General features: G+C 36.1%; 1 protein-coding gene across 3 annotated transcripts in view; it reads right to left on the bottom strand.

Moving 5' to 3' along the window:
- Positions 1-18,042, bottom strand: part of POU6F2 (POU class 6 homeobox 2) — a 503,614-nt gene that overhangs the window by 459,128 nt on the left and 26,444 nt on the right. For 2 of the 3 annotated variants that reach the window (XM_010364247.2, XM_010364248.2), the window contains exon 2: positions 12,893-13,003. The exons of the other annotated variant lie outside the window; for it this stretch is intronic. In XM_010364247.2, coding sequence (XP_010362549.1) covers positions 12,893-12,910 — 18 coding nt within the window. In that variant the 5' untranslated portion in view covers positions 12,911-13,003. The remainder of the gene's footprint in view (positions 1-12,892; positions 13,004-18,042) is intronic. 3 annotated transcript variants of the gene reach the window in all.

The following is an 18,042-nucleotide window of genomic DNA, read 5'->3' as shown; positions in this document are numbered from 1 at the left end:
ATAGTAATAATATGAAAAGTTGAAAAATTTGTGTTAAAAAGAAAATCTAGCCAGTTGCAGTGGCTTGTACCTATAATCCCAGCACTTTCGGAAGCAGAGGCAGGCAGACCCTTTGAGCCCAGGAGTCTAGACCAGTCTGGGCAACATAGTGAGACTCTACACATTTTTTTTTTTTTTTTTTTTTTTTTTTTTTTTTATAGCCAGGCCTGGTGGCTTGTGCCTGTAGTCCCAGCTACTCAGGAGGCTGAGGTAGGAGGATTGCTTGAGCCTGGGAGTTGAGGCGGCAATGAATTGTGATTGTACCAGTACACTACAGTCTGTGTGGCAGAGTAAGACCCTCTTTCAAAAAAAGGAAGAAATTTTACAATATTCCAAGTTACCTAGGAATAAGCCTGAAAAATATCTGTACAAAGAGAACTACACAAATTTTCTATGTATAGGTATAAACTATTTTAGAAAGATATTAAAGAAAACCTATAAAAATGAGAAGATATATCATGATTATGGATTAGAACGCTTAATAGCATACAGATGTTAATTCTTCCCAAATTTATTAAAAAGATATAAAGGTACATCTAATATATATCAACAAAAATAAACAAATAAATAAATAATTTTAAAAAGTTATAAGGACATTCAAAACAAAATTTCAACTAGATTTTTAGGTTACTTGTCCCACCAGATATCAGGACCTTTATGAAGCAGTAGTGATGAAGACAGCAAAGCAATATTTTTAAATGTTTAAAAAATACAAAAGAGTATGTTTTTAAAATGTTGAAATGGGTTAAGATTTCATAAGCAAGATACTAAGAGAAACAAACATGAAATAGTTTTAAAATTAACTTCATCTGCATCAAAATTTAAAAATGTCCGCCCATCAAAAGACACCATAAAGAAAGTAAAAACATAATGCATGAGTAGGGAGAATATTTTTAGAATGAAGGTAACTGAAAAAAGACTGGTATTCAGAATATAGAATGAATATGTAATATGCAAAAACAATAGAAAATGTGACATGAATAGGCTTTTCACAGAGAAAAAATAGGTGTGTCAGATAAATATATGAAAAAAATGATTAATCTCAATAATCAGGGAAATCCCATTAGAGAACAATGAGATGCAATTTTATATAGCTTGGTTTTGGACAAATTAATAATTGGATTATACCAAGTCTTGGAGAGTATGTGGATCAATGGAGGTTCCTAAATATTGCTTTGTAGGAATATAAATTGTTATGTGCATCTGAAATACAAATTGGCTTTTTTTTAAATGTGAGCATACTTGTACCCCAGGTAGAAAAGAATGTCATGGAATGGAAAAACAAATTTTAAAAAGTCCAGAATGTACAAAGCAATGGAGGTATAATATAATAAGGCACCTGCAGAATATTTCAGTGAACTGTACATTTTCATAGATGGAGCGCAAGGTGTATGTTTATGGGGGAAGAGAAGGAGATTTGATTAGCAACATTGGCAAAACGCCAACTCACAGTGGGTTGTTTTTGCAGTGTTAGGAAGTTTGTACGTTGCCCCACATCCCAAAATATTTCAAGAATTCTTTGTCACGGAACTCCTTCAAATTGAAAGTCAAAAATGTAAAAAGACAGAAAAGCAGAGCTGCTCTGATTGGAATTGGAGGACCTTGGACCAAAAGGGAACAGCCCTTCCTCCCTTTCCATGGAGAGCCCTGAGGACATACCACAGTGCTCCTAATGCTTGGACACAGGTTTTTAAAAGCCCTTGTGGGCAGTAGGGTTTTGAGCACTGCAGTGCCACAACCTAATTTGCATTACAGAAACATCGCATAACATCAGTGTGATTGGATGATGGCAGAAGCCTAGTGAGTGTTTTTAAAGAACACCTGCTTGATGTACAGCAATGAGGAGGGTTTCTGGAAGGATATCCAGTTGCAACATCAAAGGTACCCAATGTATTTGAAAGAAGCTTCAAAGGTCTCAAGCATACAAATATATTTCCTATTACTCATTCAGATTGCTCAAAACACCCTGGGAGTACACTATAATCTTCATAAGTAGTTTACTTATATTGTTTTCTGTGCTGTCAGGAAAAAATTGCTTATGTCTTTTATTAATCCTAAGCAAAACCTACTTGATACCACTTTCAATCATCAGAAAGTTGGACAGTAAAATAGAAAACAAAAATAAAAATAGAGAGAAAAGCAGTCAACTGCCTAAATTCATCCCTGAGTATCAGAGGAGACACTTGACTTCTGTTATGTAGTTTGGCAATTTCTAAAGAGGAGATGAAAATATCCATCTTCTTACTGCCCTGCATTCTAACCTAGGTTACTCCATCATCATAGTACAAATAGAGCCCATCTTCTCTGGGACTATCAATATTTTTATATTAAAAGTAAAATTAAGTAATTTAAGTGATAATGCGAAAGTTTTATATTAAAATAAACTCAAAAGAAATTTTAGTCTTAGTAAACTATCACACTGACCTAAACAGAAATCTTGGCTCTTTCACCGACCATTGGGCCTTTTTCCTTTCTGGCTTCAGTTTTTCCATTTGTAAAGTGCAAAGAATACCTACTTCTCAGGCTTAAGTGGAATAATACAGAAAATATATAAAATGTAGCCTGTATCATAGTTAAGTGTTCAATAAGCAGTAGCCATAATGTGACATAGGAGGACATAAGATTTTATAAATGTATAAATTAGATGGAAATGCTTTTCTAATAAGAACACTTCAATGAGAAAAATGGAAAATGTATTTGGACATTTGTGCATCACTCTAAATCAAGATTTCTCAACCACAACTCTATTGACATTTGGGGCTGGATAATTCTACATTGTAGGGAGACTGTCCTGTACATTACAGGATGCTTAGAAGTATTCTTGGCCTCTACCCACTAGGTCCTAGTCTTCTCTCTCCAAGTTGTGGCAAACAAAAATGTCTCCAGACATTGCAGACATTGCCACATATTCACTGAGGGAGTGGGGAAGCATCTTAGCCAAGATACTGAAAGCACAAACAACAAAAGAAAAATACAGCATATGAATGTTATCAAAATTAAAATTTCTTCTTTTAAAAGCCTTTGTTTAGAAAATGGAAAGGCAAGCTAAAGACTGGTAAAAATATCCACAATATATACATCCAATAAAGGCTAGTATACATATTTGTAAACTCCTGAAAAACAATTATTTTTTAAAAACTAATCTTAAAACTAGGCAAAAGATTTGAATAATACTTTTTAAATGCAGATATACAAAGGATCAATGAATATATGAAAAAGTGCTCAACATCATTAGTCATCAAGGAAACGCAACATAAAGCCACAATGAAATACCACTACCCACCTATGAGAATGATTAAAGATAAAAAGACTGACCATACTAAGTGTTGGTGAAGATATGGAGCAGGTAGACTCTCACACACTGCTGTTGAGTGTGTAAAATGGTACAACTGCTTAGAAAACTGAGAGTTTCTTATAATGTCAGACATATACCTACTCTGCCACTTAGCAACTCTACTCTTGATATTTACTCCAAAGAAATGAAACCATAAGTCCATGCAAAAGAATGTTCATAGCAGCTTATTCATAATAGCTCAGAACTGGAAATAACTCAAATGTCCAAGAGATGAATGGATGTACATGGTGCTTGTCTCTCCAGCAAAAAAGATAAAAGATGGAAAAAGGGGGGAAAAGGTCCCAATACATGTGAAAACATAATGAATTTCATAGATGTTACACTGAGTGAAGAATGAAGACATAAAAGAATATATATTGTATGATTCTACTTACATGAAGCTTTAGAACAGGTAAATAGAAATTATGATGACAAAATTTAAAAAGTGGTTGCTTCCAAGGCACTAGGGAGCTTTCTGTGTCCTTGAGAGTGTCCCATGTTTTGGCTAGAGTAGCTGTTACACAGGTGCACACGTGTGTCAAAACTGATTGAAGTGCACAACTGTGTGTTTTACTGCAAAAAATGATGTGTGGGGGATAATCAGGTCGAGCAATCAGAATTATTATTATTATTATTATTATTATTTTTTTTTTTTTTTTTGAGACGGAGTCTCGCTCTGCTGCCCAGGCTGGAGTGCAGTGGCCGGGTCTCAGCTCACTGCAAGCTCCGCCTCCTGGGTTTACGCCATTCTCCTGCCTCAGCCTCCCAAGCAGCTGGGACTACAGGGGCCCGCCATGTCGCCTGGCTCGTTTTTTGTATTTTTTAGTAGAGACGGGGTTTCACCATGTTAGCCAGGATGGTCTCGATCTCCTGACCTCGTGATCCGCCCGTCTCGGCCTCCCAAAGTGCTGGGATTACAGGCTTGAGCCACCGTGCCCGGCCCGAGCAATCAGAATTAAAAACACCTACAGAAAAAAGTAAATATAGGAAACTGAAGAAAATTAAATAAGCATATATATATATGTTTCATTTTAGTGAATTTTGAGAAGGCATTTTGTCCAAAAAAGAGCAGCCAGGTATGAAAAATGAGCAACTGACAAATGAGAAATAAGACAAACTAGTGAACTAGGCCAGAGAGAAGAATGCAGAAAATAATAAATAGTGAATATCATAAAAGAAAAGAGAAGAAGGAAGGAAAGCATTCATCAGAGATATAATAAAAGATATTTTCCCTGAGCTGAAGAAAGTCACAAGTCTCCATATCCTAAAGTCTCCCTAAGAGCCAGATAAGATTATTTCTTAAGGCCTATCCCTTGACATATCCTGACAAATTTCTGGATTCCAAGAATAAAGATAAAATTCTAAACATGTGTAGCAAAAAAGAAGAAAAATATTACCCTCAAAGAAAAATGCTAAAACTGTGGGCTAGCAGAATCAGATTTTAGGAACCAATACAAAAGACAAGAGTTTCTAAACAAACATTAAGGAATGAAGTACAATTTCTAGAAATCTTAAGCAAGGTGAACTAATTCCCTGGAATTTTATTCCCATGTAAATCATCATTTTTTATAGGTTTTAAAATGCAAGGATTGCATTAATATGATATCTATGTGCCTTTTGTAAAATTATTTTAAAAAGATGTAAATCAACATAACTATAATAGAATAGAGGGAATTTGTAATATACATGAAACATTTTTGGAGAAAAATAGTAAAATGAATATTAAGCCCAAGAAATTGTTAACAATATGGTTTTAAAACTTAGATCAATTACAAAGAAAGAATTCTTGAAAGAAAAAGTAAATAATTTTATTTTTTAATACATATGCAGCTAACATTTCACATACTTTCAATAAAATATGGCAAATGGGGTGGAGTAAATAAATACTAAATGCTTATCTTAGTCTGGGGTTATGGAGAAAGGCTATAAATAGAGTTTAGATCTTGCCGTCAGAAAAAAATATTGGTCAAGTATGTTTGCTACAAAAATTAATATTATCTGCTAGTAGGAAAGAAATAACATGTAAAACTTTCAAAGCAGTAAGAATAAAAACTGATTATTCCAAAGAAGATAGAAAAGAAAATAAACACATAACATAAATTGAAATAGATAAGATTTTAATCATTTCACAGTGTAAGCATATACCAAACATTACATTGTACCCCATAAATATATAATATTTATTCATCAATTAAAATATAAGTTTTAATGGTAAAAATAAGACCAAGAGCAAGCAAATCAATTAACATAATAAAAAGAAGGAATTACATTTCTCCATTAAAAGACAATGGATCCAAAATTGAGTTAAGAGAAGCAAAACAAAACCCAGCCAGAGACTGTTTAAAAGAACATTTTAAATAAAATGATAAAGAAAAAATGAAAATACTTGCAGATATGATAGGCAAATGGAAACAGAAGGAAAGCAGGTGGCAATATTACTATCAAAGTATAGCTCTAGCAAAATGCATTAAATGGGATATTTCATTTTTATAAAAGGTACATTCTGCCAAACAGATATGTCAAAAACTTTGTACATTAAAAAAAAAAAATCTAACCTAGAAATACATTAGGCAAAGAACTTTTAGAAATACGATGAGAAATTGGCAGAAACTGCAATCTTAAGAGCAATAACACCTCTTTCAGAGTGTGACAGATCAAGTAGATAAAAAATAGAGAGTAGCTGAATAACACAATTAAGGAGTTTGATTTATTGAGGAGAAAGAGTAAAAGAGGAAACATTGTATTTTACAGATGTAAAATACATATTCTTTTCAAATTTCCATGTAAAGTAATGAAAAGGACTCATGAATGAGACTGCAATGACCATCTCAAAACATCCACCAAAAAGAAATACCAGTTAGCCCACACTCTATCTTCAATGCTGTAATTCTGGAAATAAATACTTCTGCATGAACCTTGGAAAGGAAAGAAATCACATCAGTGGTGGACTGAGAAAGCAATATGAGTAATACAACTATTGGGTAACAATATCTTGAAGTAGATATTTGAGTATCTTGAATAAATGAAAATGACTTATCCCTTCCTGGACCATCCTAAATATCTCATCATGCAGCATTATAAAGAGATGACATTATTTCATCAGGGCCTGCCCAAGGCACTGGCTTCTAGAATGAAAGATAAGACCCCAGATTGGGAACTACCTTTTTTGGGGGGTCTGGGAGGGTGCACCCAACCTGCTCACTTGCTCCTGGTTCCACACTTCCTAGAATGAAGCCTGACATATGCAAGCTGCGAAGGAAATCCACGATGGCTGCATTATCTTACTTATTCATTCATGCATATAAATGGACAACCAACAGTTACCAGATTCTGAGAAAAATGTTAACAAAACCCCAAAAGAATCAAAAGGAACACATTGATTCCCTGATGCTGGAGAAAACAGAAATAATTCAGGGAAGAGAAGGGAATCATAAAATAATTTTAATTGGTGTTGTGAAGAACATTTGACAAAATGCTTTATCCACAAAACAAGAACAGGTTGCAGTGATAAAAGGAACAAAGATTTTTGAAAATTCAAAATGTAATTGTTGACATTTGAAAGACTGATGAAACACTACATGGAAAAGTCAAGGAAACTTTCCAGAATCGTAAAAAAAAAAGAAAGAAAATGTGAAAGATTTCAGCACAATCAATGCAGGAAGGCCAACATCTGTCTCCTAGTAGTTCTAGAAAGAGGTAGCTAAGAAAAGGAATGTGAGCAATTTATCAAAGGAGTAATGAATGAAATTACCCAAAGCTTAAACAAACCTACAAATAGAAAACTGTAAGTCTTCATTTTGAAGGATTCCATATGGTATTGAGCAGAAAAACATGGAGGAAAAAAAATCTAAGAACATTCTTATAAAATTTCAGAACACAAGGATTCTAAAGAAGATCCTAAAAGCTTCCAAAGAGATTACAATGTTTATCTTCAAAGGAAGAAGGACCAAACTGGTTTCAGACATTTCATAAGCGATGTTGGATGCCAGAAAACATCAGAGCCTTCAAAAGTTCTGAGAGGATTATTTTGAATCTAAAATTCTTGCTATCAATCAAGAGTAAAGACAAAATAAAGTCATTTGCAGGCATGTGGGGACTTATAAAATTTACCATCTACAGATTTGTTCTTAAAGAATTACTTGAGGATGCCCCCAAACAAAAACAGGATGTAGGAATGAGGAAAATACGAGGTTTAAGAAACCATGGACCAAATAATGCTGCAAAATGAAAGGAAATTCCAAGAAGATGGCCATGCAATCGTCCTGGAAAACCAGGGCTGCGATACAAGAAGGAGGCAGGGGAATCAGAAGGAGTGTTTCCAAGAAGCAAATGAATTCTAGGTAGTAAGTTTCTAGGTAAAAGAACTGAACCTTCTTCATGAAAAGGGGAAACTATATTAAAATATGTAAAGGGAAAAATGCTCTGCTACATTCTCTCCCACTTCCAACTTTTACTCATTGTATTTCCACTTTTAGTGGCACTGCTTTCATGATACAAGGTTATACGTCTTAACCTATGAATTACTCTATTTTGTTTTATAGTGATTATTTCAAATATCGGATTTTTAAAATTTTTAGATTTAATTTATAGATACATAAGGAAAATTTAATTATACTGGCTCACAATCCCCTATGTGATTCCACTGGAGCAAGACATAAATGAGAACTCAGAATTTTATAAATTTTATAATGGTAATGAAGTATTTAGATTACATATTAACTAATACTCCCAGCACATTCTGGACTATTAAGCTGATTAATATCTCTGCATCAAAAAAAAAAATGTAAATGGTTTACTTCATGTCAGTTCAGGTGAGGTTTTGTCACCAAATAAGTTCAGGTCACTGCTTCCGGCACAACCAATCCTCACACCTGACACAGAAACTAAAGGGTGGGTTTGTATGCTCTGCAAACCAATCAGAATCATTCCCTACTTCCTACTTCATGGAGAGAGCATTTCTGAGAATGTTTGGATACAAAGGAAAATAATGGTGAGAGATGGAGACATAGAGACATGGCCCTGATAGAAGTTTTGAACATCAAAAATCACTTCTACCTGCAGACAGTTCTACCCCTAGATTTCTGTGAGCCATTACCATTGATTGATATGGCTTTCTGTCATTTGCAACTAAAAGAGTTCAGGCAAATTCTGTATTTAACACAAATCCCAAGGACTTTTCAATAGGCTAGAAAGACAACAAAGATGCCTGCTATCACCGTAAGTGTGCTATATTTGACTTGAGAATGTTAGCCAATACAGCAAGGCCAGAAAAAGAAATGAGGTATAACTACTAGGAAAATAATACAAATTAACATTATTTGCAGATAATATGATGAAAATGCAGAAGAATCAATACATTAATAAAACGAATAGGATAATTCTGAAAAAAATCCACTCAAATCACACACACACACACGCATGCATGCACGATCTAGGAATGAGCTTAATAAAAATTTTGGAATGTTTTATATAAAGGAGTCATGCAAATATTTGGGTTAGAAAACAAAATTCAAAGCCTCTGAGATGAGAGCATGCTTGGAATGTTTGAGGAACTGCAGGAACGCCCGGTATGGCTACCCCAGGGTGGATAAGGGGGTGTGTAGTAGATGAGGTAGGAGAGGCAGGGAGGTGGGGAAGATCATGGAGGGTCTTAGAAGCAGCTCTAAGGACAGTGACTCCTACTCTGGGTGATATGGGGACCTCCTGATGCTTTCCAGCCAGGGCTACGGTAATCTGCTTTAGGTTATCATAAGATGGTTGCTGGGTTGACAACAGGTAATAGGCGAACAAAGGAGAACACTTAAAAGAATATTGTGATAATACACATAACAATAACAGCAACTAAAGATGGTGATTTAGCAGTGGAATTAGATTTAGCAGTACAAAGTAAACAGATCCCAGATAGATTACAGAAATCACTAACAAATCTCCATAACATGTTCACACGCAGCCCAGTGTGCACATTTTGCTCATTGTTATGTAAAACTATATTTACTAATAGCTAAAGAAAAGTCAAGAAGAATAAGTAAATGATATCAAATCATTGATTTAATATGTATTTATTGGGTACAGCATCCATGTGTTAGGCACTAAGCGAGGCCATGGGATAGGGAAGAGGACACAGTTCTTGCCCAAAGGAACTCATGGTTACATAAGGGAGAAAAAACAACATAGTAAAATTAAAGTTGTAAAACCTTATACACACAGGATCATCTCAGGGCAACATCTCCAGCCTTCCCCACCCAAAGGCATTATGACATTCACTGGTTCCCTAGAGCTTCCTTGATCAAACCAAATTTTCAGCAAGGTCTCCACAGTCTGGCTTACTGCCACCTTTACACTCTTTTTGATCTCTGTGCTCTGCCACAGTGGCTGTCGGCCTTCTTCAAGTCCCTTAAACTGGACATGCCACATTCCTTTCAGCTGCAGGGACTATGCATGCACTGTTCCATCTGCAGAAAGCACGCTTAGCGCTGTCTTGACCTACACAACCCCAGCTCCTCCTTCAATCTTACCTCCCTGATATACTCACTGATGATTTCCCTGATTAGGTCAAAGTCTCTTGTGATGAGCTTTCATACCATTCACCTCCCCATGGTAACACTTAACACCGTTTTACATTTATGTAAATATAAATATTTGACTTTGGTTAGCTAAAGTCTTTTCTACTGAACTGTAAGGTGGGGGGGGGGGGTCGCTATATTGTTTTTAACCTTTTTAAAATGCTCCTGTGCTTACATGATTTTACAACTTTTAGTTTACCATCTTGTTTTTTCTCTGTCATGGGACTATGAGCTTTTTGGAGCAGAAACTGTGTCTTCCTTTCTGTCCCATGTCCTAGCTTAGTGATCAAACACATAGATCCTGCACTTAATAAGCCATATTAAACCAATGAATTGGAATTACTATATCATATCCCACATTACTAGAACCCTGCTTGGCTCACAGTGGAGAGTCAATAAATATTTGTTATTATATAGTATATATTGTATTATATATAGGTCATCAGTATATATTGCATTATATATAGGTAATCATATATAACTATATATAATATAGATGTATTATATATCCATATATAATATAGATATAGAATATAGATACATAATATGTAATATAGATATAGTATATAGATATCTGTGTATAATAGAGAATACACATCTATATCAAATATAGATATTATATGTCTATATATAATATGTATTTTATGTAATATAGATATATAATATGTATATAAAATCGAACCTACAGGTACCATTAATAGTCATCATATTTTAAAAAAAGGAAATAAATTCTAAGAATAACAAATTATTAGGCATTAATATATTTTAAAAATTCTGCTCCTGAACAGAGTTACTGAGGTATTTTTTTTAAATTCATAAGCAAGATGCTAAATATTCTCAGTGGTCATCTGAATGCAGACCACAAGGGGGAAGACGATCATCTATGGTGTACCATCCTTCTGCCCAAAGGCTCTTGACTCCAACTAATTGAAAAGAGTCAATAGCAGTAGCAAGAAGGAAGCCACCGTTTCATGGGGAAACCGTTCCACTTTTGACAAAAGGAAACTAAGCAGTAGGAGGCGCCATCATTTATTAAACCAGGATGTATTTGTATAGCCAACTGTGAAAAAGAGCTCTCCAACGTTTGCGAGAGAATGATCCACAGGACCTTTGAAGTTAGGAGGAAATCTTGTGGGGAGAAAGGAGGGAAAAAAAAAATCTTGCAGTTTTCTTTCCGGGTCTAAGCAATAGCAACATGTGGAGGTGACAAAAGAAAAAAGATAAATTGACGAAGAATGAAAAAAAATTCAGAGTTTTCCGAATCCGTAAGATTCCACACATATTTCACAAGGATTTATCAGGTGAATTAAGACTTGCCTTGCACATAGATGTTCATAAAACTTGTCTTTGTATTACCCAAGGCATAGGAGAAAGATTGAACATTAAAAGTTGCTAAACAACATCTAACATGTTATCATTTCTGTAAAATTAATTTTATCCACTTCTTTTTCAGTATGTTCACCTTCATTTTTATAGTTATAGCTTCCACTCTCCTGAAAACATGCTTTTCCAGTTAGCTGGAAGAGACCTTCATTCACTTGCCATTTCCACACCCTGTCTGAAACAATCTCCTGTGGGAAATGTTCATTTAAAGCCGCTTTCATACACTGCCAGCATTGGGTTATGCCTCTCTGAAAGTTCTGCTGCTAAACACTGGCTTTTAAGCAACTACTTAAAGACACTCCCAAGAGATGTACAGTTAACTGTCTCATAATGAGTCGCTTCTCCTAGCCAGAAAAGATATTTCCGCCACATCCATATTTGATTTTCTGGAAAATCTATAGTAGGCTAAGCTTCACACATGAGCCAGTATAAGCTTATTATAAGCCTATGGTTTTTCTTTTTGCAACTCATGAGGACTTTCTCATTGCTCTGAGGGCAAAAAATCTGGAAACAAAGTAACCTGACAAGCTGAGTACATACATTAAGTGCATAAATTCTTTACAAATTGGGCTCTTGATAGTACATTTAAAGTACAAATAGTGTTTCTACAGCACACCCAAGGAGTTCATTTTTTAAATGAATGAAATGACATTGGAAAGATGACATATTACAACTATTTCCTCCACTCGTTGACTTACAGCAGCTCCACTCCCTTGGTGTTTATAGACAAATGCTGCTAATAGAAAGGAAGGGATCATGTTTAACATAAATGTTGCCTTCTTTACACTATGGAACACTGCAAAATATCATTATCATAGCAGAATCAATTGATTATATTATCCCCAGCATTCTAAAATTCTTAAACTCTACAGACCAAGACATTCTGAATGGTTGCCCCATTTTTTAAAAGTACGTATCTAATTTTAAAAGAAGCAATTAGAAAATTGGAGATAAATTCTGTTCCTAGACCCATCAGCAATGACCTAGGTCTCCTTTCAAGTTTTCTGTGCCTTTAAGACAGAATACATTCCATTGAAATTTTCTTCCCACTTTCTTCATAAGGAAACTGTGAGTGTTACTGACCCAACATTCCCCCAAAATACTTTAAGCCTCCTAATTACAGACATCTCGAAATAGAAGTGTAAATTAATACTCAAAAATCTAGAGTATCTTTTCCCATAAAAGCCACATCTGCCTTATTTTTTAAAATGAAATACAAAAATAGCAAATAAAATTCCATAAAAGATTATTTATGTGCAGCTTGTATTTAGAATATAAACTCTAATGGTCAAGTATGTAAACAGTAAGGAGAGAGATATATATTCAATGTAGGTGTTCAGTAAAACAAACTATAATACCACCCATGGATACAGCTTGTGAATTAAGGAATAATTCTAGCATAAAATAATCTAACCTTTTGGAGAAGCAGCATATCAGAACAAAAGGGAATCTCACTCATTTGACAAAAGGAAACATGACAATGATTTCCCTCCAATTTTATACAATAAACTCACAGATTGTAGTTTTGTGGAAATTTCCTATTGGTAGGCATTCTGAAAAATCAACAAAATACCTGAAGAAGAGCACTCATTTGCCACTTCCTCTTGGATCATTATAAGAACATTCTCTCAGCATCTTGACAGTAAACAGCAAACAGGGTAACACAACCCAAGAGAGTTCATGCCTAGAAGAAAACCCCAACATTTTATTTAAATGATGACATTGCAAAGAAAACTCAGCTGAAACGACACATGTACTTTTTACAAGACTTGGCAGACAGAACACTGAACAACTAGGCTCTGACTTTGACTTAGCCACAGATCTCCCATGGAGCTACATGGGAAAATAAGAAGCCCTAATGTCAGCCCTCTAACTTTATCTCTAAATAAAGAAGTAATTTTGAAGGTGTGGATTGTAGGTACATTGTTCTATATTTTTAAAACAAATCCTAGACTCTATTTTTTTTTTTTTTTTTTTTTTAGACTGAGTCTTGCTCTGTCTCCCAGGCTGGAGTGCAGTGGCACGATTTCGGCTCACTGCAACCTCTGCCTCCCAGGTTCAAGCAATTCTCCTGCCTCACCCTCCCGAGTAGCTGGGATTACAGGTGCATGCCACCATACCTGGCTAATTTTTGTATTTTTAGTAGAGATGGGGTGTCACCATGTTGGCCAGGCTGGTCTTGAACTCCTGACCTCAGGTGACTCACCTGCCTCGGCCTCCCAAAGTGCTGGGATTACAGGTGTGAGCCACTGCTCCCGACCCAACTCTATTATTAATAACTAGAATGGGGACTTAAAAATGTGATCAGGTGTAAGATGCTTGTCCATGTCCCTGACTCCAACACTTTTAGGCTGGGCCCGTTACCCCTTCTCGTGTCCCCCCAATACCACAATACACCACATATATGCTGGCACAGTGTTCTTTTTCTTTAGGGAGATTACTTTTCAGGTGGAAAACTTGTTATCTTAGATTCTACAATTAAATATTATCCCAGATTTCTGTCAGAGATTAAGCACATATGAATTTGTGTGAGGATAGCTCCCTTTCATAATGTCCATTTTACTGCTGCATGCCACAACGTGATGGAAAGGTCCAATTGTTTCTGGATATAGACATAAACTTGCAGAGATCTGTTAGATCCTTTGGAAGATAAAGCAACTCTTAGCATTATCATGAATGATTTGTCTAGGAAAGTCAGTGTCAAAACAAAGGAAATCTCAAAACTCAAACCCAAACCAGAGGGTAGTTCATTCTCTTGCATTTATACCCTATCAACATTGGATCATATTCACTTCAGGAGTAGAAAACCAAAATTAAAACAGAAACAAAAATCTTTTTGATGGCAGGTCAAGATAGCATGTGGCTATCAACCCAACCTACATACATGAGCACGCGGGCATGCACACATGTGCGCGCAAACACACAACACACAACACACACACACACAGAGGTTCCTCCCTTTCCCCAAAAAGCATTTATAGTAAATATGCATCCAGACAAAAGCCTCCGTTTTCCTACTGCTTTTGTGTGCTGTGGCAGGAAGCAGTTGTCAGCTGCGTTCGTGAAAAATAACAACTGCAGACACTGAGACACATGCCACAATGTTCCCGTGGAAATCAAACTCTGAGAAATTTTTTAAATGTTTTCAACACATCAGCATGAAGCATCGACCTAGTTGGAATCACTTAGATCTAAAGCAAATGCACTGATTGTTTTCACAGCAGGCTTTTCTTCTCGGAGCTGAAACAGGCGCACTGGCGAGGGTTGCGCGGAAAGGTTTGCAGCCCCCTGCCTTGGTCTGCTATAGCCAGTGACACGATCAATACCAGGGTGAGCAGCAGAGGAAGCTCAGGGAAGATTATGAAGATGAGGTGAGTGACAGAATTACCTTATAGGGTTTGTTCTTTCTCTCACCTTGAATCTCATCTGCCACAGACAGAGATGGAAAACCATCAGGGCACAGACCAAAAACAAGAGGTGGAAAGGGTTGAAGGGCATTAGACACCATATGTGCTTGAGAGCCTGGCTATTTGTGTCTTTTTACGTGTTAGGATCCTCAAGAAAGGGCAAGTCCTGTAGCAAATCAGGGCGGCATCACTGATTAACGAGAAGACAAATGCCAGCATCTCTTTCAGGGCCTGGAGCACAGCAGGTGCACCAATAATTGGCAGCCCTGATTTTCAGTATATTTTTTATTACTGTTAATACAACTACTCCTCCTATTTTACTTTTTAGCCCCAGTATAGTATCATTCATGTAAATAATATACATACATAAAGTACCGTCTTTCCAGGTTAAACTGTGGGATGAAGTGTGGACAAGACCAAATGTGCCTTAGGTGCCCATCATTTATTTATTGAGGGCCTCCTCTGCACAGGCACTGCTAGTCCACAGTTTTCTTCCCCTAACTCAGAGGTCCAAAGATGCCTAAACAATTGAGTCAGCTCATTCACTGGGCTTGTCCTGGAGCTTAACAGAGGCACCAATTTAGTGGAACCAATTCTCATTCAAAATGTCCAGAATGCAAGGAAACAGGAAAATCTCTATTGTCTATCAGTCTGATTGAACAGTCCTGATCAACTGAGTAGAGTTGACTATGTTGATAATCAAATGTGCCTAATACTCATACTGACAATAATATGTCCAAGCTATAGCTGCTTTTATAATCCATCTCCCTAAAGCTTGAGATTTTTAAAAATATTTCTGTGAAGTTTAAACTGTATATAAGAATTGTCCAAGAAATTCAAGGCTCATATTTGTTACTTGTTTCCTTAAGGCACTGGATGAACACAGTGAAAAGGAATATGTTCTAGGCCTTCCCAATTATTACCAAAACATCAAAATGAATTGTTATCAGAGATTTTATTCTGATTCTTTGAAAAAAAATATAAACGTTTATATGTATATCTCATTTTAAATGGAATGTCTATTTGTTGAAAAGTTAAAAAAAACATGATTCCCCAAACCTAAAAATTATCATTGCCATAAGTTTGGTTATTTATTTATGGTCTTTTTTTCTACACTTCTAAAATTTACATAATTAGAACAATACTACATAAACTAATTTTTTTTTTCACTTAACATTACACATTATATCATAAGCATATACCCAGGTCAATTTCTTTGAAAACAATCTTAATGTCACATGATTTATGGATTTAATATGCTTAATCACTCCCTTCTTTTTTTTTGTTTTTTGTTTTTGAGACGGAGTCTCGCTCTGTCGCCCAGGCTGGAGTGCAGTGGCGCAATCTCAGCTCACTGCAAGCTCCGCCTCCCAGGTTCACACCATTCTCCTGCCTCAGTCTCCCGAGTAGCTGGGACTACAGGTGCCCACCACCACGCCTGGCTAATTTTTTTTTTTTTTTAATCTTTAGTAGAGACAGGGTTTCACCGTGTTAGCCAGGATGGTCTCGATCTCCTGACCTCATGATCTGCCTGCCTTGGCCTCCCAAAGTGCTGGGATTACAGGCGTGAGCCACCATGCCTGGCTCAATCACTCCCTTCTTTTAAGACATCAGATGCTTCGTTTTTGTGTGTGAGTGCTAATATAATTTCTTTATCCAGGTCTCTGTTTCCTAAAAGTAGAATTACTAGGCCAAAGGTGAAAACAACTTATTATTTTTGTGGTTTATTTCAAAAATAGTCTTTTTGCCTTTGAATTTTAGAATTTAAATTTAGAAGTTAGAAAAAGGAAAAAAAAAAAGAAAATGTTTTCAAAATATACTACAAGTAAGAGATTAACATTTTAGTATATCCTTGATAGCTTTTTGTACACATCCATAAATATTTAGATATGCATCTCATCTTTCTGTATTATTTATAAAACAGAAGCACGTAGTACAAATGTACTACAATCTGCTCTGTCTGGTTAACTAAATAACTGAGATTCTTTCTGTATCATTAAAGTCTTCCTGATTCAGAAACGAAGATAACTAAGTTGTGCTGGCTTTCCACAAGTGTTGTCCCACAGATTATAAATGAGGCTTAGTATAGCTAATAGCAACTCGGTAAATTTTAAAATGCTCTTTTCATAGTCTAACATTAATGCTAAATCATAAAGGAAACCTTCGTATTTCTATGCTAAGGACATTTTGGCAGGAGAGGGAGGAAAAGGAAGAGAGGAAAGGGCAAGGCCAGGAAGAAGATATGCATCAGAAAATATTCAAAAATTCTCCCAAAGGGAAAAACCACTTGTAGTCACTTGAAGAAATTGATCAAATCAGTAAATTACCAAAGCAGTAAGTCAGTAATCAGTTTATTGTCCTAAAATGTTATTTTCTCCTTAATACTTTGTAAATCACTGGCCGCGTGTGGTGGCTCACGCCCATAATGCCAGCACTTTGGGAGGCTGAGGTGGGTGGGTCACATGAGGCCACGAATTCGAGACCAGCCTGGCCAACATGGTGAAACCCATCTCTACTAAAAATATAAAAATTAGCTGGGCATGGTGGCAGGCGCCTGTAGTCCCAGCCCCTTGGGAGGCTGAGGCACGAGAATTGCTTGAACCCGGGAGGCAAAGATTGCAGTGAACTGAGATTGTGCCACTGCACTCCAGCTTGGGCAGCAGAGCGAGACACTGTCTCGAAAACAACAACAACAATAACAATAACAACAAAACTTGTAAATCACTAATCTCAAGGCAAAATCAACCTTATATAACAAATTGGTTTCAAAATCTCTGGATTTTGCCTAAGGAAGAACGGGGTAATAGCAATCACTTTGTTTTTCCTAGAATTCATTACCTATCAAAGAAAATGCATAAATTCTAGAAGTACTGCTTGCTCCTTTGCCACAAAGTGTACATTAAAGAGTAAATTGTTTAAAGCCAAAGGTAAGATTAAACAACTTATTTAATATCATCCTGTCTGTTATTATTTCTAGGTCTTCTTTGATAATATGTCAAGGAGTTACATTTGACATAGCCCTGTTATTTTTGCCACAGGTTAGTTTTAAACACCATTGTGGCTTATAATCACCATTACCGTCACCGTCACCAACAAATCACATCACTATGACTATCACCACCACATCATCACCATTACCAACATCGCCATCGCCATTCACATCATCATCCCCATTGCCATCAGCATCATCATCACATCACCATGACTATCATCACATCACCACCATCACCATTGCATCACCATCATTATCACCATCACACAACCACCATCACCAACATCACCATCACCATCACCGTTGTATCATCATCACATCACC

The sequence above is a fragment of the Rhinopithecus roxellana genome, chromosome 6 (assembly GCF_007565055.1).
Source record: "Rhinopithecus roxellana isolate Shanxi Qingling chromosome 6, ASM756505v1, whole genome shotgun sequence".
Classification (NCBI taxonomy): Eukaryota; Metazoa; Chordata; class Mammalia; order Primates; family Cercopithecidae; genus Rhinopithecus; species Rhinopithecus roxellana.
This window is presented reverse-complemented; position numbering and strand designations above follow the sequence as displayed.